The 22519-nt window shown below is 36.4% G+C and overlaps 3 protein-coding genes across 6 annotated transcripts; 2 read left to right on the forward strand and 1 right to left on the reverse strand.

The window, feature by feature from the left end:
- Positions 1–2032: 2032 nt before the first annotated feature.
- Positions 2033–2644, reverse strand: LOC141654755 (dehydration-responsive element-binding protein 1A-like). The gene has a single exon (XM_074461872.1). The coding sequence runs from the start codon at positions 2615–2617 to the stop codon at positions 2033–2035; it is 585 nt and encodes a 194-aa protein (XP_074317973.1). The 5' UTR covers positions 2618–2644.
- Positions 2645–4365: 1721 nt separating this feature from the next.
- LOC141656592 (uncharacterized) lies at positions 4366–8043 on the forward strand. 2 transcript variants are annotated; one of them, XM_074463540.1, is made up of 7 exons: positions 4366–4873; positions 6018–6159; positions 6276–6364; positions 6715–6789; positions 6869–6976; positions 7106–7201; positions 7671–8043. In XM_074463540.1, exons 2-7 carry the CDS (start codon positions 6042–6044, stop codon positions 7938–7940), a joined length of 756 nt encoding a protein of 251 aa, XP_074319641.1. In that variant the 5' UTR covers positions 4366–4873; positions 6018–6041; the 3' UTR covers positions 7941–8043. The 2 variants fall into 2 exon arrangements, with proteins under 2 accessions (XP_074319641.1, XP_074319640.1); XM_074463539.1 differs by having other exon boundaries at positions 6032–6159.
- A 2533-nt stretch (positions 8044–10576) lies between these two features.
- LOC141656593 (serine/arginine-rich splicing factor RS41) lies at positions 10577–15746 on the forward strand. Of its 3 annotated transcripts, XM_074463543.1 has the most exons (8): positions 10638–10691; positions 12532–12648; positions 13569–13659; positions 13771–13867; positions 14075–14187; positions 14296–14525; positions 14620–15219; positions 15478–15746. In XM_074463543.1, the coding sequence occupies exons 5-8, from the start codon at positions 14092–14094 to the stop codon at positions 15512–15514; spliced, it is 963 nt and encodes a 320-aa protein (XP_074319644.1). In that variant the 5' UTR covers positions 10638–10691; positions 12532–12648; positions 13569–13659; positions 13771–13867; positions 14075–14091; the 3' UTR covers positions 15515–15746. The 3 variants fall into 3 exon arrangements, with proteins under 3 accessions (XP_074319642.1, XP_074319644.1, XP_074319643.1); XM_074463541.1 differs by lacking the exons at positions 13569–13659; positions 13771–13867 and having other exon boundaries at positions 10577–10691; XM_074463542.1 differs by lacking the exons at positions 10638–10691; positions 12532–12648; positions 13569–13659 and having other exon boundaries at positions 13685–13859.
- The last annotated feature ends 6773 nt before the right edge of the window (positions 15747–22519 follow it).

Consider the following 22519-nt stretch of genomic DNA (forward strand, 5'->3'; position numbering starts at 1 on the left):
CAGTAATAAGCTTAAATGACTAAAGTTTAAAGGGATTAGAAGTACTACTCATATCAGCAAAGTGCACTTTCATTTATGGTCATCCATGCAAAAGAACTCCACAGTTAAGCGTGCTTGACTGGGTGTAGTCTTAGGATGGGTGACCTATTTGAAAGGTTCTCGGGATGCGCATGAGTGAGGACAAAATGCGCTATCATAAGTGTAATACTCCGTATTTATAAGTCTTGGGGTACTCTATCGAGTAGGCCTTACTCTGTCGAGTAAGAGTAAGTTGCGTTTTAGAAAAGTTTCTGACCTGTTGGGTACTCGATCGAGTAGCTGGGGCACTCGATCGAGTAAGGGGGTACTCAATCGAGTACCTCGGGTACTTGATCGAGTAGCCGGTTTTACGGGGAGTTTTCTCGGGTTTTGTTAATTATGCGATTAAGGTATATAAGCTTTGTCGTCATTATTCTAAATCACTTTTGCAAAACCTAAATTACTGTTTAAGAGAGAAAGCAAGCAAGTTCTTCATCCTAATCGCATTATTAGCAATACCCGGAGTTTGGAAGGTCAGTTCTTAGCGTTGATTATACCGTTGAGTTCCTTGCGTCGAGGGTAAGATCTATGTACCCTTTTTATTGTATTTCCTTTGATTTGGTTAAACCCTAATTTAGAGATTTGGGGGTTCTACAATACGAGTATTATACGAGCAACTCAAAAAAAATACTCCCTTAATCTCGGTTATTTTTTTTTTTGTTGGCACAACGACCTATGAGAGAGAAGGAAAATATTGGTGTTGTCAACAAGTAGGGGTGTCACTAAGGTGGATTGCGATGGGTTTCACCCCACACCCCCTTGATTGGGACAGATGCAGGAACTAGAAATATCATCCATCATGGGTCGTGGGGCGGGTGTAAATATTAGTGCTCTAAATGATCTTAGCTCTCGGAATCAATCAACTTGGTAAATGCCTGGCTCCTATATGAGCTTAAAAATAACCGGAAGCAAAGCAAAAATATTCTCTTGCTAACCCATCTAGAAACAATTGGTCTCCCTTGTGACGGGTTACTATTTGTGGCGGATATTTTGTGAGTTAAAATGATAACAAAATAGGTTAGTGGAGAAAGGGGACCACATGAATAGTGTTGCAGAGAGAGAAAAAGTTGGTACTTTGTGAGGTAAAATGGTATCCGTCACTCAAGAGTGACGGATATGTACCGTCATAAACAAGAATTTGTGATCTAGAAAAAGCACCATATCTTCGTACATGAGATTAAGACAAGAAGTTGGTTTTTTTTTACCAAAAACAAGGATAGACTAATCCACACTTCATAATTCCTCTCATGAGTCTCATCCACTAATATAGTCATATATTGACAAAAAATGGTAAAAAGTAGATTGTGGGACATCATCAAAAACCCTCAACCAATCAAAATCTTAATCATAAAACAGTCAAAGTGTTGGCTAAAATCAAACACGAGTGCATTCTTTAGATACTATTTCTCTTCTCCTCTGTTTTTCCCCCAAAAAACAGAGTATCATGCTTCGAATTCGATTTTTAATACGGAGTACAAAATAATGTGTATTTTAGTTATTGGATTGCTAATATTGATTGAAATTTAGAACACACTAACTTAATTGATATAATTATTGGTTGACCATATTCATGATCTGTGTCTAAAACCCTTCAACATCAATCAAATACATTCGACGTGTCTCCATTTGCTGATTTACCTCGAGAAATTAAGTAGTTCCGCTTAGCGAAAAAACACACATATAAGTATATAAAGTTTACAATTTGAGAATTGAAGAAAAAATTGTGAATTTCACCAGTTACTTAGCAAAGAATATATCCTTACACCAATAAACTCAAAGAAACACTTGTTTCGACTTCAAATAATAACCTAGTAATATACCTATTAATTAAATTAACTAATCAATTAAAGAATCATTCGTACTAATACTTTATTACTTTTTTTGTTTTTTTTTGCAGCAAACCCAACAAACTAAAATAAATGCCAAGAAATTTGCAAACAAGAATAAACTTTCCTTAAAAAGAGTAGTTCCAAAGTGACATGTCAGCACCTCCAAAATCCACATCATCAAGATTGTAACTGTAATTACTTGAACTTGGCTGATGTGGCGGTAACATACCGAGTCCCTCGTACATGTCAGCCATCAAAGCCGGCATATTGAACAACATATCCTCATCCATATACTCCACATTCTGCTCCTCCTGTTCCACATTCCGTTCATTCTCTTGCGGCGGCTGTGAAGCCGGCGCATTGAGCAGCTCCACCGTAGGACGAAACGCTTGCGCCGCCTCAGCCGCCGCTTTCTGAATGTCTTTGAGATCAGAGGAAGCCGGAACAGGTAGTCGCCACACAGAGTCAGCAAAGTTAAGACAAGCACCTTCTTTGCCACGTAACGCAATAGCAGCCACGTCATGAGCACGTGCAGCCATTTCGGCGGTAAGGTATGTTCCTAACCATAGTCGGGTTTTACTATTGGGCAGGCGGACCTCGCTCACCCATTTACTGGACCTCCGTAGTCGGATGCCCCTGTAAATTGGGTGACGAGTTTCCTGAAACTTTTTCCTACCTGCCTTTTTTTTCGGGTGGGCTGATGCTAACATCAGCCCACCTGAGTCCTCTTCAGTCGACGGACTGGAATTATCGGGTCGTAGTAATTGTCCGTTGTTGTCGTAGTTGTAACTCATTATGTTTCGATCAAGTAGTAGTAGTTGCACGACAGTTTGTTGGTAGTTATGAGTACAAAATTGGAGTGATGGTATATTGATATATATAGTAAGTTCTATGTTTTATTAATTTTAGTTGTGGGAAGTTGGAGAGTAAAGTGAGTATATTTATAGTAAGATAAAATAGAATCTTCAATAAAATATCCTATGTTGAGAGGGTTAAGTAACGGAATAACAATAAGTGAAAAAACGCGCGGAAATTGAACCAGCTGTGAATTAGATGAGGTGGAGGAGAGAGAATGTTGTTGGTGGCTCTTGTGAGCTTACTCAGGTTTGGTGGGTCCCACGCAATATAATTCTGCAATTTTAGAGTTTCACACGTTGTTCGGTTTTTACTCTGGCGTAAAATCATTGCTAGTTTCCTCTTCAATGGTTAGTGATTTAACTTTCTACCTACTTCCTTGTAAATATGAGATTATTAGAGCAACTTAAACGAAAAATGTAATTCAAAGTTCAAATCCCGGTTTGGGTAATACTTCCTTCATTCAACTCCACTCTATCATAGTACAATTTGCACAAATGTTAAGAAAATAATAAAGTAGTAATAAAAGTACAATGGGAAATGAGATCGATGATTAATTTGTCCATAAAGTGGGTAATTATGTGGGCCAACTAGTGGCATTTTGTGTAAATAATTGTTTGCCATGAGGATAAAATAGTCATTTTACTTGCTTTTTATGGAAAGTGGTAGAGTGGAGTTGAATGGATGAAAAAGGAAATATGGTAGAGTGAAGTTGAATGGAGGAAGTACTTTACTAATGCCACAACGAGATCTGTCGAAGCTCACTCAGTCTGAATAACCCGATTCGATAAGGCTGACATGAAACTTGAAAGTGGCAAATGTTGTCTGATCTGAATATGACCGGAATCCAAATTAACCTGACCCGACTCAGACCTGCCCCAATCTTGATTGACCCTTAGGTTGACACCCCAAACCATGAGGTGACCCAATTCAAAACAACTTGATCCAAAATTAATTCGATACAAAATGACAGAAATTACCCCGAAATCACTAACATTCATATTAATTGAAGTACATCAAAATAAGTCCATTGGTTTGTAAATAAATAATTTTCTAAAATACTCTTTGCTAATTAAATTAGTACTTGTAAAAGTTAAGTCACTTGTACTTCCTCGTTAATTCATTGCAAGAATTGATAATAACATGAATGTGTCAATTGTCGAGTAAAATGTAAATCGAAAAATGTTAGAAACCAGTGTTAGACCCGACAAACGGGTCATTAGTTCGGTTTCTAATTTAATAAATAAATGAAAACACTCCTACCATTGAATTGTTTTTATGAGATAATAATAAAATTTTTAGAGTACGTCACACGATTCAGTTTTTATCAGTTCAAATGCATTCAAGTTCCCATATCATTCCGTTAAATTCGGTTCAAATTTGGATACTCTTTAGATTACTCATGTCCAGTGTTCAAACGGTTTATCAATTCAGATGTATTTAATCGATTTTTTGAGTTCGGTTTTATTTTGTAAGCTCTCATGACAAACAAAATAAAATACACCAAGGTGTGAACGTAATTGTAAGACTTCGTTCGAAAATGTACTACGTAGTAGTGTAGTACTACTATAGTTTAAGTGGTGGTCAGTAAACTCTCGTCGGCAGTGTGAACTATGAAACGTAATCCACATATACAAAACTGCAAAATCAATCCAATCCACACACACACAAAAAAACACACATTTTTCATCCATGGCAACTCTGTCATCTCCTTCGTCACCACACAATTCCCTCTTCAAATCAAACAACCACAATTCCCTCTCTCCTCGCCGTCACAACCACCGAAAACCCACCCTCACCACCATCGTCGCCACCGTAAAACCGCCGCCACCCGGTTACGACTTCCGGTCGACCGAAATTTCCAACCTTTCCCGTGACGCAATTTCGAAAACTCACCCGCAACTACTGGACTTGGTTGACATGGGCTGTTTGGTTCGGGTTCAGAAGGATCAGTTTGGGCCGGTTCCACTTTGGCGGACCGAGTTTGTTGAACCGGATGAGATATGGTTGGTAAGTACTACTCATGTTGATCCGGCCTCGAAAGATCATGTGGACCGGGTTGTTAGGGCTCTTCGGCCTGATAATGTTGTTGTTGAGCTTTGTCGTAGCAGGCAAGTTTTTTATTTGCTTCTCCGTTCCAATCATTTCTTTACGTTTTTCTTACTTGGTTGTTTCCGTCAATTTTTAATTTATTACTCCCTATATGTTTCCTCATTCTCTTGGTGTTAGACATTTAGACTCATTAAGCACAAAAAATTGCGAGAGACGTCTTTCACTAAGTGTTTGAAACAATCGTAAATAAAAGAGATGTATTTCGTTTTACAATTTTTTGTTGATATCCATTGGTTATTGTCACGGGTACAAATGGACAACAGCTAGTCTTGCTTGTGACGGCTAATTCCGTCAGAAACTTGTGACCTCTCACAAAAAGGGAGAGGGGACAAGGTGGAGTATCCGCATGTGCTTCCCACTCACCTCTCAATGGGCATTTTGTGAGAGGAAACGGTATCCGTCACAAGCTTGTGACGGATATCGCCCGTCTTCAATGAGATTTTGTGAATGTTGAGCAATTGTGGGGTTGTGGCAACGACGGATTCAGAAAAATTTCTTTCCACGGTCATGATGAAAATATTAAGGTTGTTTTTGCATAGTTATAAATTTTTTTTCATTTTCATCTACAAATTGACATAAATACACAAAAAAATTCGTCTTCCGGTGTCCTTTAGGATGGTTTTTATGGATAATTCGTGTTAGTAAATGACAAATTATCTTGGTACTTAGGCTTTAATGTTATTGTTGTAAAGTACATCAAAAGAATTGATAAATCAAGGTTAATTACTAAATTGAGAATTGGATTATTCCTACTCTTATGCATGATTTGGTGTAATTCCAATTTATTGTTATAGTTCAATGGTTGTTTTTGTACACTTATATACACTTAAATCAGCAAAATGAGAAAAATTTCAGATCTTAGGTTGTCAAAGAGGGCAATTCTAAAACTCGGGATATCAAAGTGTAACTCGATCAACCTAGTCGAGTAGCTTACGTTGTTGTTGGTAGAACATTGTAAGTCATCATAATTTCATTAGTATCGCTACTATTAAGTTGAAAAACTAAAAGTACCTGTTGCTGTTCATTTGTCACCTTATTTTTCCTAAATGTGATTCATTGGTACACTATGTTAGTGAATACATTACTGGGATAGTGTTTAAGTTAATCATCAATCCATGGTTTGTTTAACTTCAATTATTACAGACTTAAATCTTCAGAGCCGGGATTATGTACACTCCCAGCAGTAGCAGTACTCGTACTCAACCTCGACAAGATATGAAGTCCAACATGTTTTCCTTAAGTGGTGTTGAATTTTTCGGAGCTGTTGGTCGCAGTATAAACTTAGGTACATTATTCTCACTCCAAATCCACCCTGCCATTCATATCGTCTTAAACTTGTACTTCTCCGCTTCATCTCATTGTTCTCTTAGGCTGTAATAGTTACTCCTTCCTAACTGACAGGAGGGCAAACTGCTTTGGCATTGCGGATTTTGTTAGCAGCATTTTCATCCAAAATTTCGTCTGATATTGATCGGCCATTTGGGGATGAGGTCAGTACTCAGTACCTCCAGAGTTTGTTTGCTTTGTTTTATTGGCTCTACGATTCTTTTTATCACTAATTTGTTTGTTTGAGTTGTGTGTGTTGTGAGTCTTGTAACCAGTTCGCCTCAATTGTTGTTTCAATGTGTTCTTTTTTGTATTACGCGTTTTATTTTTATGTTGTTATCGCGCTGTACACTTGGGTATGCATACAGACAGTCTGCAGTTCATTTTACGCCAAAAGTATGAACATCTTTCCAAAATTGTGAGTCTGGTAGTGTCTGACATTTGCAGTCACGTTTGTGCGATCTTCTCTCTGTGGCTGAATGCCTAACTACAAATTCTCTCCTTTTCCCTGCAGTTTCGAGTAGCTAGAATAGTATCTGAAGAAATCGGAGCTCAGTTGGTATTGGGTGATCGGCCCATTGAGATTACAGTAAGTCTTATGTGACATAAAGCTTGTCAATCTTAGCAATCAAAGTCATTTTTCTGATATAATTTTGATTTTTCTGCAGCTTGAGAGGGCATGGAAGTCTCTGAAGTGGACTGAAAAAATGAGCCTAGTAAGTTCAGTAATTCGCGGTATCACATCTTCATCGGATACATCCAGAGACAATGTCAAGGTCTATCTTTCCCGACTTCTGGTTTTTGTGAAAGTTGCATAAGATAAAAGGCCCTTTCTAATAAATTTATGATACTTTGTACGAAGTACATGATTATCTCAAGCTTCAGTCTGTTGCAATATGTTTCAGAAGTCCGACAGTGCTGATAACCCGTACCAGCTCTATGAGAAACTTAGCTGCTCTTACCCGTCTCTTCTACAACCGCTTATTCATGAACGTGACACGGTATTACCCTCATTTCTCTGCTCTCAAAAAACTACCACCAAGTACTTAGGCATTGTTTGGTAAACGTCATATTGGCCAATTTTTAGCATATTCAAGGGTTTTAGCATGTTTGACCAATCAATATGCTAATTTTAGTGTTTGATAAACAACATATTTGGGGTTAATATGTTGTTTTACAATATGCTGCTTACCCCAGCATATTGGTTAGCATATTGTAAAATAGGAAATTTTTCTTCATTTTACAAAGAAAACTAACAATCTACTAATCGTAATTTGTCAATTACCAAACACTCAACTTAATTCTGCTAATTATAATATGCTAGTCAAAACTTCTGATAAAATCTGCCATTTATAATCTGCTTATGCTGAAATTAATCCGCTGTTAATTGCGTTGTTGTAAACTGTTCACATAATTTTCATTAGCTGCTAATTTGCACATGTTTTTATTTTGATCTTTTCAACTTTGCAGTATTTAGCATGGTCTCTGAAGCGAAGCAAAGCGGTAAATAACTGTAAGACGGTGGTAGGAGTAATAGGGAAGGGACACTTGAATGGAGTGATCTTTGCACTTGTCTCAGACCTCGGAGATCTGCGTTTCCGGGACCTTGCTGGATACCGTTCTTCAACTGGTAATTCCAATTGGATTAATAAATTTCTTCGAGATTTGGTGAGAGATACCGTGATTGGGATTTTGTTGTGGGCGTTGTATGAACAACTCAAGTCTGGATTTCAAGTCTAAATATATGACTTGCGTAAACTAACGTGTATAAATTGTTGTGGAGAATGAATCTCTCTCATATGTAAAGGTTCGAACATTGGTACTTTCCTCGTTCTTTCGAGATTGAAACGTTCGATACTGGCTCTCTTCTCTACCCCGAGTCTCAAGGACATTGACGATTGAACCTAAAAAAGAGTGTAACACAAGAAGAGAAATTAACCACCCTACCACAAACGAAACATGCAAACAAGGCCAGAAAGTCAAGAAACCATCTCAACCAAAAACATAAAGCTTAAGTTGATCGTTGAAGTTCCAAGATCGGTTTTATACTCTAACACGCTCTCTCATACGAATGTCATTGGGCTTGAAAAGTGGATGTAATTACAATCATCTCAACCAAAAGTTTAAGTTGGATGGTTGGAGTTCATAGACGTTACTTGGAGCCATTTTATCAAAGACGTTACTTGGACTGGAGCCACTTTATTATGCTATATACTCATTGATCAAGCCTCAAATCTTCAAGCACCAACTTTAACTTTCAGCTAAGATAATCTTCTCACATGATACCAGAGTTTGAGATCCATTGAAAAAATTATGCTATATACTCCTTGAAAAAATTGTTTTAGCTAACTAGCTAGTGTACGATGCTATAAATCATATGGCTAAAAAGGTTCTAAAAGCCCAGCCTTTAGGCCCATTGATATCTTGTATTTGTTGAAGGAAAAAAGCCCATCATATTTTTCACATTCATAAGATATTTTTTAATTTTTTTTTGAGGGAAAAAGAATCATTTATTAATTAAACGCCTCCGCAAGGTCGGACGATAAAATGTAAGTAATACAATCCGGGTAAGACTCCACCCAAACACAGGAAGAATAATCAAACGGAAAATAATGCGCTATAGTATTAGCAGCTTGATAACCGCTCCTCAGAAAACTAAACTCCATCGACGTGAAACCATCAACCACTTTAAGAATATCTTGCACCGTATTTTAAGTAATTCGAGCTAACATTACGAACTTTAACATATCAATCAGCTGTAACGAGTCAGATTCAAGCGCCACCTAAGAGGTCTGAAAATCCTTTCAATTCTCGCATTAGGTCCCACGATAACTCCTTGTTAGCCTGGTCAGCCCATCCATAGAATCAAGTCAATCCCTACAACTTCTTAAGATTTATAACTATCGGGTCGTTGCCTAACCCTTGATAATTGTAGCTTAAGGGTGTGTTTGGATTGAGTGATTCGGAGGGAAAAGAAAGGGAGGGAGAGTAGGGGATTTAAAATCCCTTATTTGGATAATAAATAAAAGTAGAGGGAAATGGAGGGGAAATTGTATTCAACAACTCACTCGCCATTTGCCCTCCCCTTCCCTTACCTCCCTTTCTCTTCCCTCCTTCCCCCTCTCCTCCCTTTCCCTCCACTTTCGCTATCCAAACACACCCTAAGGGTCCGTTTGGATTGAATGAATTGGAGAGAAGAGGAGGGATTTAATTTGTTTTGTTTGGATAAAAAATATGGGAGAAAGGAAATGGAAGGGGAGAGAAATGAGAGGACTTATTTTCCCTCCTATAGAACAAACTATAATCTTTCCAAGAGTGGCAAGATTTGGAAAGAAAACATTATTTGGACTCTAATTATACCACTAAAGATCCTTCAATCCTCCATCCATTCTTCATCTCCCTCCTTCCTCCCCTTCCATTTCCCTTCATAATTTTTGTTATCCAAACACCCACATCCCATTTGCCCTCCCCTTCTCTCCCCTCCCTTCACCTCCCCTCACTCCCCCTCCCCTCCCCTTCTAAAATTGTATCCAAACGGACCCTAAGAGATTTATTGTGCCGGCGAAATTGCCTTTCCGCAACCCTCGCAGATAAGGCAGGTTTGTTAAAGAATGGTGAGGCATTAGCATCCTTATCTACCTAGTACCTATCCATTATCATCCAACAACCTTATGAATGAATATATACATCCATAAGATATTTTCATTCTTCTGACAAAAAAGAAAAAAGATATTTTCATTCAGCTTAAGACTAATCATAAATTCATAATCACTATCACTACTCAGAAGTTAGAACATGGGTTGTTGGTCTACCTAGTACCTATCCATTATCCAACAACCTTCTAACAAAATACAACCAAATTCATAATCACTATCACTATTCAGAAGTCTGACCCGATTCGAACCCGAGCAAACTCGGCCCGAGAATATTGCAACCCGAAACCGGCCTAATCCGATGACGACCCGTAACCCGACATGACCCCATGATCAGTGACCCGAACCCGACCCAGATCCGTCCTAATATTGACCCGACTAGATACTGACCCGATTAAATTGATAATCTAACAATTATTAGACTTAATATTGATCAAAATAAAAGTAATTTTGTGTTTAGATTAATACTTTTGACTTAATAATAAAGTAATTAAACCAAATAATGGTTAAAAACTAAATTTAATGGTCAAAAATTGAAGTAATGTGATAAAGTAACCGGACCCAATGATAACCTCACCTGAGAACAACGCAAACCCCACCCTATCCGACCCAATATGACTCAAACTTGATACTACGACCCAACCCGATTTGACCCGACTTAAACCAACCCGACTGACCCGATAAGAAAATAAATAGTGTCAAAAATAATAGGGGATAAATGCTTCAAAATACGACACAATCAGATATTTTTATATAACACCAGTCTTTCTCCTCGAACAAATTTACAACTGAATTTCACCTTCTCAATTTCTAGGGTTTCTCTAATATTTTTCTCAAGGTAAATTCACCATTTAAGCTAATCAATTATGTTAATTATAATCTAATTTCAATTATCTTTTGTTTTTGTTGATGGAATCCTGTAGATTTGTTGTTAATATTCTTGAATTTTATTCAATGCGTTGTAGATCTAGTTTTTCTGTACAGTTCTGTTTCTTGATTGCGTGATTGTTTATTTCAATTGCGATTTCTGAAGTAGCAGTCATTCGATGCAGTTCTCGATGAAATTTTTATCTTGGGTCATTCGGAAACAGACTTTATATTGCTAAACAATGGGTAAGGCTGCGTACGTACGACTCCTTTATCCCGCAATTTATGGGATCCCTTGAAGCATTTGGGTTATTTTGTTGAGAGGAATTCTGTTGAATTAAATGGATTTTATGTGATTGTGTACTTTGTATGAGAGATTTCATTAAATGTTGTACTTATTAAGCAATCAGTGATCATTATTAGGTTTAATTGAATTGTTGTTTGGGGATAATCTCTACTGTTAGTGACCGGTGAAGAATATGTTTAGAGAATATCAGATTACCCTGAGCAGAAATTTAATGTCTTTGGTAAAGCTATCTTGTGTGATGTCTTGATATGCCAATGTATTTAGGGTGTGTTTGGATTGAGGGATTTGGAGGGAAAGGAAAGGGAGGGAGAGTGGGGGATTTAAAATTTCTTGTTTGGATAGCAAATGAGGGTGGAGGGAAATGGAGGGTGAGTGATTTGGAGGGATTCAATTTCCCTCCTCCAAGTCTAATCAAAATCTCTCCACAATAGGCAAGATTTGGGGGGAAATTGTATCCAAATACTCACACCCCATTCCCCCTTCCTTTCCCTTCTCTCCCTTTCCCTTCCCTCCTTTCCCCTCCCCTCCCTTTCCCTCCACTTTTGCTATCCAAACTCACCCTAAAAATGGAGGGAAAGGGAGGGGAGGGAGAAGGAGGGAAGAGAAAGGGATGGAAGGGAAGGGGAGGGAGAATGGAGAAGGTCATTTTCCCTCCAAATCTTGCCTTTGTTGGAGAGGAAATAATTTGGCTTGGAGGGGGGAAGTGGAGGGATTCATTTTCCCTCCCCTCAAAATCCCTCCACCTCCATTTTGCTAACCAAACAAAAGATTTATCATCCCTTCCTTTCCCTCCCCTCTCCTTTCCTCCAATCCTCCTATCCAAACAGACCCATAGTGTGCGAATGCTTAGTTATAAAAATCACGCCTTGAGTGGGTGCTATCTATAATGCTTAGGGATGATTGATAAGGCGCTTCAGATTCAGCTAGCTTGGTGGGATTGAGAATTTAAGACGCATTTTTTTTCCAGTTTTTTTTGCTGTACCCTTTTGAATGCCCATTGTCCCTAGCCTTTTCAATCTAGATAAGTACATCCCGCCATCCCAGTGCTCTTTAGAAAATAAATTAAGGCTTTTGTTTCACGTAATATTGTTTTTTTCAAATATGGAGTATAATTTTTGTTTACAAAAACTGTGCGCCTCATCCTCATGTGCATGAGCCACACGCCTTTGCTCGCTCGTGGTATCATGGAAATTCGTGCATTTCCAAACTAATAATTCATATATTGAAGTACATGATGAATAGCACATCTTTTTGGTAGAGTTTCATTTGTTATCAGTGTTCATGTGTTGGTATCAATGTATGACGGATGTTTGATGTCAAGAAAAATTAGAGACATGCTGTGTGTAGATCAGAACCCTGGTTTAACTTGTTTTTTGTTCTTTTTTTCTTTTTAATGTAATGGGCCCTACAAAATTAAGCTTCACATCTAACAAATATTTTATTGAAATACCTGATCATCATCCTGCATATTGGTTGTTTGTATAATTTGTGTGGGAATTGTCAGGTTTCAGAATGATGAGGCCAATCTTTTGTGGGAATTTCGACTTTGAAGCTCGTTCGTCAGATTTGGAACGTCTTTTTAAGCGTTATGGCACGGTTGATAGAGTTGATATGAAATCTGGTAATTATCTCGGTTTGATTGTCTGACATCCACTGGTGCATTAACATTGTTCAGTTGCACTCTAAAGTTTGTTGAAACAATTTTTGTTTTTTTAATTCTTGCGTTTTTTTGGGGGTGAACAGATAGCAGTTGTCCAACTATAAAACGAGATATGACAGTTTTCTGCCTGTGACAGATAAATAAAGTGGGATGTTGTCTGTGTATAAATAGGATTGATAAACACTAAACAATCTGATCTTCTTTTATCTGTTGTTAGCAACAGAGCATTTAAATTGTTCTGGTGCACTTTTAAGTTCTATGAAACATTTTTTTTAGGAGTGTAAGACCTGTAACTCTTTGGTTTCTTTGAGGTAAATAATTTAGGAGTATTTGGTCTCGTTTTCATATGCAGCCTGCTGTACTCTAAAGTAAAATTGTCACTTCAGCGTCTAGCTTCACTTTTTTTGGGTTTATTGAATTCCTGCAAAAGGAAATTAGCAATATAATTAAATTCAATCTGCATTGTTCTTCGAAATGTGAAAAAAGACATGGCGGTTGTCTGCCAGTCCAAGGTAAATAATGTTGGATAACTTGCATTGTGGGCCTGCGGCTTTTCCGAATTATAAAGATGATTATATTCTGGGGCAAATCTGGCAATCAAGTGGACCCTACATTTCCTTCCTGCTAACTTCAGCCATCTGGGAGCTACTATGTTTCAGACGTTCATAACTTTTGATTATGGTCCTGCAAAGATAGAGCAACAGATTTTACCTCCTCGGCTTCTTATTCATGGAGGAATTTGAATAATGTCCACTGGGCCTTATCTGCGATTTTCTCTCGGATGGATAGCATGCCCAGTGTTGCTATAGGGGCTCAAGACTATTTAAAAAGTGGTTTTATTAAAGTTTAAACCACCGTACTCAATGATTTCTTTGACGCAGGATTGTCTTGTATTTCTGGCCTGTCTGTCTTTCCTCTCCTTCCTCAAAGGAGAGCCCGTCTGATCCATTCCGATGGCACTCCTATCATATAGTTGCACCAGACACCATTGTCTTCCGTTCCATTCCTTGTGACATTTGTCCAGGGTCTAATCTCAGACATGTTTCACGGTACTTAATGCCGGCCTCACAATGGAGGCAGCAGCATACTCGGAGATGCCCTCCTTATCCCTGACATACCATGACATTCACTTTTGGAATTTGTCCTTGACATCATTTAGTCCATTACAGAAGGTCTGTTGGTAAATACACATAGCTTTCTAAATTCCAGTGGTTTATAGAACTTTGGTTAAGGATTGTTTCTATTATATACTTGATATCTAAAACTTTTGGCAGGGATATGCTACAATTTCAATGGGGTAGTTCTAAAGGTGTTGATCAAGCTTAATTGAGCCTTAACTTGCAGTTCCATCAACTGATATCTCTTTCTGTATTTTTTGTTTTTATAGGATTCGCATTCATATATATGGAGGACGAGAGAGATGCTGAATATGCCATTAAAGAACTTGACCGTACTGAATATGGTAGGAAAGGGCGGAGACTTCGTGTCGAGTGGACAAAGGTAATTTCTGAAGATACATAAAATTCTTTTCATAAAAATCAAGATATTCTCTCTGGTATGCTCCGTTGTCTTTTTTTCATTTTGTTCTATTTTGCTTTATTGATGTAGCATGAACGAGGTGACAGAAAACCAGTCAGCACAAAAAAGTCAGCTAATCTGAGGCCTTCAAAAACGCTGTTTGTGATTAATTTCCCGTATCAAACTCAAACAAGAGACTTGGAAAGACACTTTGATCCCTACGGGAAGATTGCAAATGTTAGGATCCGGAAAAATTTCGCATTTGTTCAGTATGAATTCCTCGAAGATGCCATTAAGGCTCTGGAAGCCACAAACATGAGGTCAGTGTTATGCACAACACAATTGTTGTTAAATCTATTAAAAGTTTAAAACCCCTTGGTGGGCTAAATGAAATTTTCTCTCTTCATTGTGCAGCAAATTTCTTGATCGAGTCATCACTGTGGAATATTCTGCTCGTGGTGATGATGATGACAATAGAAGGAATGGCCATAGCCCTGACAGGAGAGATCGTGATAGATCACGACGCTCACCAAGTCCTTACAAGAGAGTGCGAAGAAGTCCTGACTATGGAGCCGGCTCGAGCCCTCTTGCCCATAGAAGAGAGAGAGCTAGCCCTGTATATGGGAATCAATCAAGCCGTAGTCCTCGTCGAGTAGAAAGAGGCAGTCCTGATTACAACCGTAAAAGGAGTCTTAGCCCTCGTAGGGACAGAAGAGCATCTCCCGTGTACCGTGGTCGTGGCCGAAGTAGGAGTCGTAGCCCTCGCAGAGTAGAGAAAAATGGGGATGCTTATGGTCGTCGCCCAAGCTTGAACACGAGTGATGCAGAAGAAGGGGCCATTCTTGAGGACAGAAATGGGAATGGCTATGGTCGCCAGCCAAGCTTGGACACCAGTGATAGGGAAGAAGGGGCCATTCTTGACGATGATCCAGAACCGGCCAGCCCTATTAGAAAATCTATTTCAAGAGACAGACCTATTCGTGAATCGAGAAGCCCTGTTGATGAGAGATATAGGTAAATCTGGCTTAGTTATAGTCACATATATCGTTTAATCCTCAACAATACTTATTCTGAACAAAATTCATTCACTTATCAGCTAATCTAATAGGCCAAGGTAGGGCGCTCATGACTTTGGTTCAAAATCCATCTCCATCAAAACTACCCTAGTCATTTGCGTTCTGGTAGCATCAAAACTGTTTTGGTTCCCTCTACACAAATCATATTACTCAGTGATGCTGTTTTCTTTGCTTATATGTGCTTTGATGATTGCAGTCGGTCGCCTCTGACTAGGGAAAGATCACAGTCTTGATCTTTCGATGGCAGTTTGACGTTCTGCTGCTGCTGTGGAGCTATATGCTTGTCCGTTGGCTACCTCCTATGACGAGCTTCTTGTTATCTGTCAGACTGTTAGTAGCTTGTAGTGAATGTCTGTATTCATGTGTTTGTAAGACAAAACGGTTACTTTGCTCGTCATTTACGTACACTAGCTGCTGAATGCTGTAATCTTTTTGCTTTGGTTATTGCTTATTAGCTTCATGATATTTGTCGGAGTTAAGGGGGCGTTTGGTTGGAGGTCTATAAGAAAGAGAAAGGGAAACAAAGTTATTGATTTCCTTTGTTGGTGTTTGTTTGACACAAACAAAGAGAATGCCTTACCACCCCACATAAACTACCATCACAACCACCATGATGCCACCACCACCACCAAAACCACTCCACAAAAACCACCACCACCACATCACCGCCACAACCACCATCACTACCACGACAACTACCCCAGATAACCAACACCGCCACAACCACCATGACGCCACCACTACCACAGCCAACCTATTGCCACCACAACCACAACTACAACCACCCCACCTAAACCATCACCTGCACACCAAAACAAACCACAACCCACCACATTTCATTTTCTTGATGTAACCAAACAACTAGTTAAGTTTTAGGTAATCTCTTACCTTTCCCCTTCTTACCCTTTCTAATATCCTTTCCCTTTCCCTTTCTCTAACCAAACGCCCCCTAAGTGGTAACAAAAATAACAGTTTCAGCTTTTTCCTCATTCTCTCTCCTATTGATCCATATTCTTCGTAAAATTCCTCCGGTCATTTGATTCTTTACGCTTGACTAAAATACTCGTGAAATGGTAATTATTAAAGAATCAAATAGATTTGGGGAGAGTACGAGTGCTTTATTACCTTCCATTAGACAAATTTGAGGGTGTTGACAAAGTTTGGCCAGTATCCAAATAGTTTGCTCGTTGGCTGATGTTGATTCTGGATCATCTTCATTCAATTAAGGCGTAAATTAAGAGGAGCAATTCTTGCGTAAAATGATTTTACAATAAAATATTATAAAATCACTCATAAAAGACGTTATGCCCTTATTGTAAAACGTAGTAGTGGGGGATCTTAATATCAATAAGATTATTTAAGTAATTATACCTTGTTTTTACGATCACTTATATAAAACGATTTTAAACATTAGTGTGTTAAATGAGAAAGTAGTAAGTGGATTATACATCTGATGTAGTACATCAGATGTTATAGTTTTTGAGTATTAAGATAAAATTTTTGAGTTTTAATCTAAATTTTTGAGTTTTATTATAAAGTTTTTGAGTTTATTTACTTAAACTTTAATCTCAAAAAATTACATTATAACTCAAAAAAATTACATTATAATTCAAAAAAATTACATATAAGCTTTAAAAAATTTGATTTTTGACATCATAAAACTAAAATATAATTCATAAACTCTATAGTTCTCGAAAAAAATACACAAAAACTCAAAAAGTCATTAAGTATGATGTAGTACATCCGATGTACAATCATTTTTCTCATGAGAAGGGTTGTTCACCCCTTTTTTTAAGTGGTAGATTCGGTATATAAAAGTTCACTTGTAAATGAAGAACCAATTTGTCTAGTAATAAAGTTATAAATAAGAATACTTTTGATTTGATTTTGATTTTAAATCTCCTAATCTAACTTCTCTTATATGCATAATAAAACACCTCTAGGTAAAACGATAATAAGTCGTATGACTCATAACTCGTACTATTTAGCACAAAATAGAAAAAACTTGAAATTCGATGGGTTAACGTCCCCTAGAAATTTGTCGTACGTGTCTATCAACAATTCAACATAGCAGATGTTATTTCCATTTAATTTAATAGTTTATTTATCCTACAAAAAATTATAACAAGATATTTTAATGTTTCAAAATTCAGTCACTATCACACTTTGATAAAACCCAACAAATTTTATCAAAAAAAAGTCACACATTAATTTTCAAAATAATAATTTTGACCCGTCATTGCAAGTGACCCATAGGCCCATGGGTCTTACTCAAGAAAAGACAAGTATACTGTGTGCTACACCTAATTTAAGGTGACAATTTCTTTGTAATAAGCAACCAAATATCACAGGCTTGTTACAGCTATTGGTGGTCACATTTTTGCTTCCCAATTGTATTACAGCCTGAATATTTCCGACTAGTATGCCATCTATTTCGGAAGATAATAATAATTTTGTGGGTCATCTTTACTCTCTCTCTCTCTCTTTTTCATGCTTTTCAAGACTTCATCTCCTCTTCATGTTTCATGATAATTGATAAGGACTTTCATTGCCTAATTGGTCAAGGTATAATCAGTTTGCCATAGAGTAAGGGACACTTGTTTGTAATTAAAGCGGTTTTACTGGTTAAAGATGTTTTGACGTAGTGATTAAAACAGATATGTTGTATATATTGGGTCGAAAAAGATAATAGGTAGTCATGCCAAGACTCAAGAGCTTGAAGATTCGGTTCATCATTCATGTTGATTGAAATAGTTCTCTCAAATAAATATTTTCATGTCTCAACCGATACTTTACTTTTGATTAAAACAGATATACTATTGACATTAATTAGGTTAAAAACGATAAAGTTGTCATGCCAAGAGCTCGGAGATTCGGTTTCATGTTGATAACAACGATTTAGAATCGCATAATTTTATTCAAATAACTTAAAATGATTAAGTATTCTCATGTCTTAACTGGGGCTTTATTCTTTTTGGCTGAAAATAGCTGAGCTGAACTAAACTAAACTATACTTAATGGAGTTGAATTGAACTGAATTGAACTTAATAGAGTTGAACTGAATTGAATGAAACTAAACTGAAGTGAACCGGGCTGAATAGAACTGAACTGAACTAAAATGAGTTGAAGTTAAGTCCAACAAAACAGAGCCTCGTATTTACAATTAATTGAAATAATCTGCACAAAACATTAAAAACTCAAATAATATAGAGGCATAGAGAATATGAGATTAATTGCTTTAGGGATTTGTTTTGAGCCAACTTATTTAAGGTAATATTTAAAAAAATGTTTTATAACTTTTACAATAATGATTGTGTAACATTGTTATATGGTGTACAATAGGACAAGGTTCTTTGTATGTCAAATATCTAATTTATCGATACTGATAAATGAGTGTTGAACTAATTAAAAACTCATATTAAACCATGAAAAACAATCTAATTTGTTTTTTTATTTATTTGGATTTTATAGGCTAAAAACATCTCATAACATTTTATCTATGTTAAATTTCCAAGCTCATTTTCATGCACCCTTGAAAAGGAACAATGACACACAAGGAATTGAAGGTTCTTGGAGTGATTTATATGACTCCCATTAAAAAAATTCACAAGAATCCTACCTAAGGTATCAAAAATTGACACGTTACTAAAGTTTTATCTTATGTTCATATTCAACCTACAAAAACAATACAAAAAATGCATTAATAATGAATAATCTAAACAAACAAAAAAACAACTGTCAAAATAAATTATTAATTCTTTTTGTCTTTCATTGAATGTATCACGTAATGACGTAAATGTCATAAAATTCAAATAAATCTCTTAGAAAAAAGTTAACTTTATTGACAATATATAATTAAATTCGAATTGCATGCATGAGTGTTAGCCGAAAGAAAAAAATTCAAGATGCTTTGCTTAGAGCAAGTCCAATGGTGTAGCTTAGGGACTTGCTTGCAATTTCTTAAAATTGCAAGCTAGTTGCTACACCATTGGAGATGTCCAACTAGATTAGCTTGCCTTAAGCAACAAGCCTCATTAAGCTAATTGCTTAAATGGTCCCACAATATCATATCAACCAATGACAAATTAGTTTATTTTCATAATTTTAATTTTATTAAAATTTAATTAGGTTTGATTTTTTTCATAAACTAGCTAAACCATTGGAATGAATTTGTCAAGCTACAAAATTATTGCTTAAAATGTGATGTGGATTTGTCAAGCTACAAGGTAATTGCTTACCATTGTACTTGCTCTTATTCACAGTCGCTTAATAAAGATGGTGTTTGTCAATGTTAATTTCTAACCGCAACTTTTAACTTTTCACCTTTTTTATTACTCCGTATCTTTTATCTTGACTAATTGATTTCTTTTTTTCTCGTGCGATGTACTAATGTATAAACAGTATAATGTGTCTATGTAAAATGTTAGAATCGAAAGAGGAAAGAATGCATAAAGGTAATCATTGTATTATTGATACTAGTTTGTGTCTGAAACAATTACAATGATATCGTATTTATACTACTCCAAAGATATGAAGATAATAATCGTATCTTCTAATAGTAGTAGCATAATATTCTTATTCTATAATACTAATATTAATCCGATTACGGTATATTGTAATATACCGTAATATCTTCAACATAAAAAAAGTATGCGGAATTGAGCATTAAAACTGTCGTTTTGATGTCTGTTTATAACAATAATATACATTATTTAAGATCAGTTATAATTAGATAATACATGCACAAAAAAGCGTTAAATGTAAAACTGAACACGTATCAAGTATTTCGATAAAATGCTACTATATCATTGTGGTACGGAGTACAAGATTTACCAAATGTTTTGATGTTCATGATAAATTGAAAATGCTATTTAATTATATCACTTTACAACATTATCATACACCCTAGTTAAGAGCAGTAGCTCTCTATTTTGCTTAGTTATTTATAAAAAATACTTTTAAATTCAGTATTTTTATTAGTTTGGTGTACGATGACGTATTACACCCAATTTACCCAAAATTCAACTACATATTCCACTTTATGGACTTACAAATGATTGAAATGTAGTACCAAAAGTAATCGATAAGAATATAGATGTCTATATGAAATAATAGAGTACACTAGCTAGCTTTTATTGGAACCCTTTTCCCTCGTTTAATTTGCATCCAAATGTTTGCTAGATGTATCAAAGTTGTCTAGCTAGTTTGCAATTTGTATACTTAATAAATTTTCTGAGTGCAATCTCTAATAGTGCGTCTTGCTTTAAACGGACTTTTTTGGTCTGAAGTAATAAGACGGAATTTTATAACCATTTTATAGTTAAATGTGATTACTATTGAAAAATCAGTTACCATAAGCTGTAACACTTCCTATACCATTCTGATTATATTTAACTATAAAATGGTCACATATACCCGTCTGGAAAATAAGACGAAAAGTGTGTATCTGAAATAAGAATTTGTGAATCTCTAATTCCATTATGAGTCCTCCAAAGTTTTCAGAGCCACAGTAATGTTACATGCATTGCACTAGATCGCTTTTCATACGGGAGCATGTGATTCATTGACAGTGGAAAGGTAGACTCGTCAAATCTGATCCGAATTATATTCGTGTTGTATTCTAATAAAAAAATTGAATTAACCTATAATTTAAATTGACCTAATCTGACAAACTGATCGACTTAATCATTCAATGCTACTCGAATGATGATTATTGACGCGTAATAACCCTTATCCCTATATAATTTGATAACAATACATCTGAAACAACATCATACACGGAGCGACCTAGACTGATCTCCAGTTAACCTGATTAACCCGTTTACCCGCCTATGTAAAATACCATAATAACTTACATTAACCTAATTAGTTGCATGTCATTGTAACAAAAAGAAAATATTGTGAATATTGTGACATGCATGCATGTTAGTTGACATGGTAAGATGAGTAGTAAGTAGTACAAGTTGATAAGTTCAATCTATGGTTGCTAATAGGGCAGAGTACGGATCGGGTATTTGATCCAAAGTGCTAGTTCGGATCGGATATCCATATTAAAAATCCTGAAATTAGATATCCAATATCCAAACCAAATGTTTCGGATATCCAATGTTCGGGTATCCAAAATATTCGGATCGGATGCGGATATCCCACTACTACAAATCCCTTGCGTTTTCGACGCTTTTTTAGGCAAATTTCGACGCTTAAAAGCGTCGCCAATTTATTTCTCGACGCTTCTATAAGCGTGGTTTTTTGGGGTGTCAGGATTTTTCGACGCTTTTTAGTGTCAACCTTGTCTACGCTTTTTTGCGTCAGTGCCTTTAAAATTGCCGACGCTTTATTACGTCATGAACACTCCCTACACTTTTCTCTGTCAGTTCTTTTTGCGCCAATTCATCTACATCATTACATATTCAAGCAAATTAAAAGAAACAATCTAAAAGAGCAAAATGATACTAAATTACATACTTAAGATCCGTGAAAAATAACACTCAAATTTTATTATTGATTAAAATAGCGGAATCTTGTGCAAAGTAGATGTACAAAGTAGATGAACATTTATAAGAGTACAAAACTAGGATTACAGTATATTAAACTATTAATCTACACTCTTCCGAAAAAACAAGAAATATACACACTACACTATGATATGGTAGGAAACAAGCAACATTTACAATACTCCACTTCGAACTTCTCAATGCAACTGTAACAATAATAAAAACTCGCATATGATCTCAAAAGTTGACTCAATGTGCTTCACTTGAAAGTTGAAACCTTCTATTAATCACTAACAAAACCTTTGTCGTCTAGAGCTGCATTTGAAGCCAATGTCACCTTCGATTTGACGGTCTTCCAAACAAAGTCATCCCGAAAAAGAGTTGATTATACATTGAAATATATTGACTAGGTTCTTGGCCACCACCACATTTATAAGAAAGGAGTACGAACATAAATGATTATTACCAAAGAGTATGATGAACACCCTTAAACTGCTAGAAGGCCAGTACTCGAGACACATTATATCAACTGACTGGCCGATCAGAAGGGTTCTCACCTTCTAAAATACCACTTGAGAGTGGTAAGCTCCATGATTTCAACCGAAAAATAAAATGGCAATAAATGAGAAATCTAAATGGGTAAAATTTCCACTGTTAAGAATCCTAGCTTAAGACGCATAGAAAACAAATTCTCAAATTGCCAAATATTTGAAATAAATTAGATCTACATGCATTAATCATGAA

Source organism: Silene latifolia, chromosome 5 (genome assembly GCF_048544455.1).
Source record: "Silene latifolia isolate original U9 population chromosome 5, ASM4854445v1, whole genome shotgun sequence".
NCBI lineage: Eukaryota > Viridiplantae > Streptophyta > Magnoliopsida > Caryophyllales > Caryophyllaceae > Silene > Silene latifolia.

Bases quoted from the DNA above. Each gene is read 5' to 3' on its own strand.
- LOC141654755 (XM_074461872.1), bottom strand. From the start codon at position 2,617: ATGTTAGCATCAGCCCACCCGAAAAAAAAGGCAGGTAGGAAAAAGTTT.
- LOC141656592 (XM_074463539.1), top strand. From the start codon at position 4,455: ATGGCAACTCTGTCATCTCCTTCGTCACCACACAATTCCCTCTTCAAA. The intron at 6,160-6,275 runs GTACATTATTCT...CCTAACTGACAG, and splicing joins TGGTCGCAGTATAAACTTAG to GAGGGCAAACTGCTTTGGCA. The intron at 6,790-6,868 runs GTAAGTCTTATG...ATTTTTCTGCAG, and splicing joins ATCGGCCCATTGAGATTACA to CTTGAGAGGGCATGGAAGTC.
- LOC141656593 (XM_074463541.1), top strand. From the start codon at position 12,540: ATGATGAGGCCAATCTTTTGTGGGAATTTCGACTTTGAAGCTCGTTCG. The intron at 14,188-14,295 runs GTAATTTCTGAA...TTATTGATGTAG, and splicing joins TTCGTGTCGAGTGGACAAAG to CATGAACGAGGTGACAGAAA. The intron at 15,220-15,477 runs GTAAATCTGGCT...TGATGATTGCAG, and splicing joins CCTGTTGATGAGAGATATAG to TCGGTCGCCTCTGACTAGGG.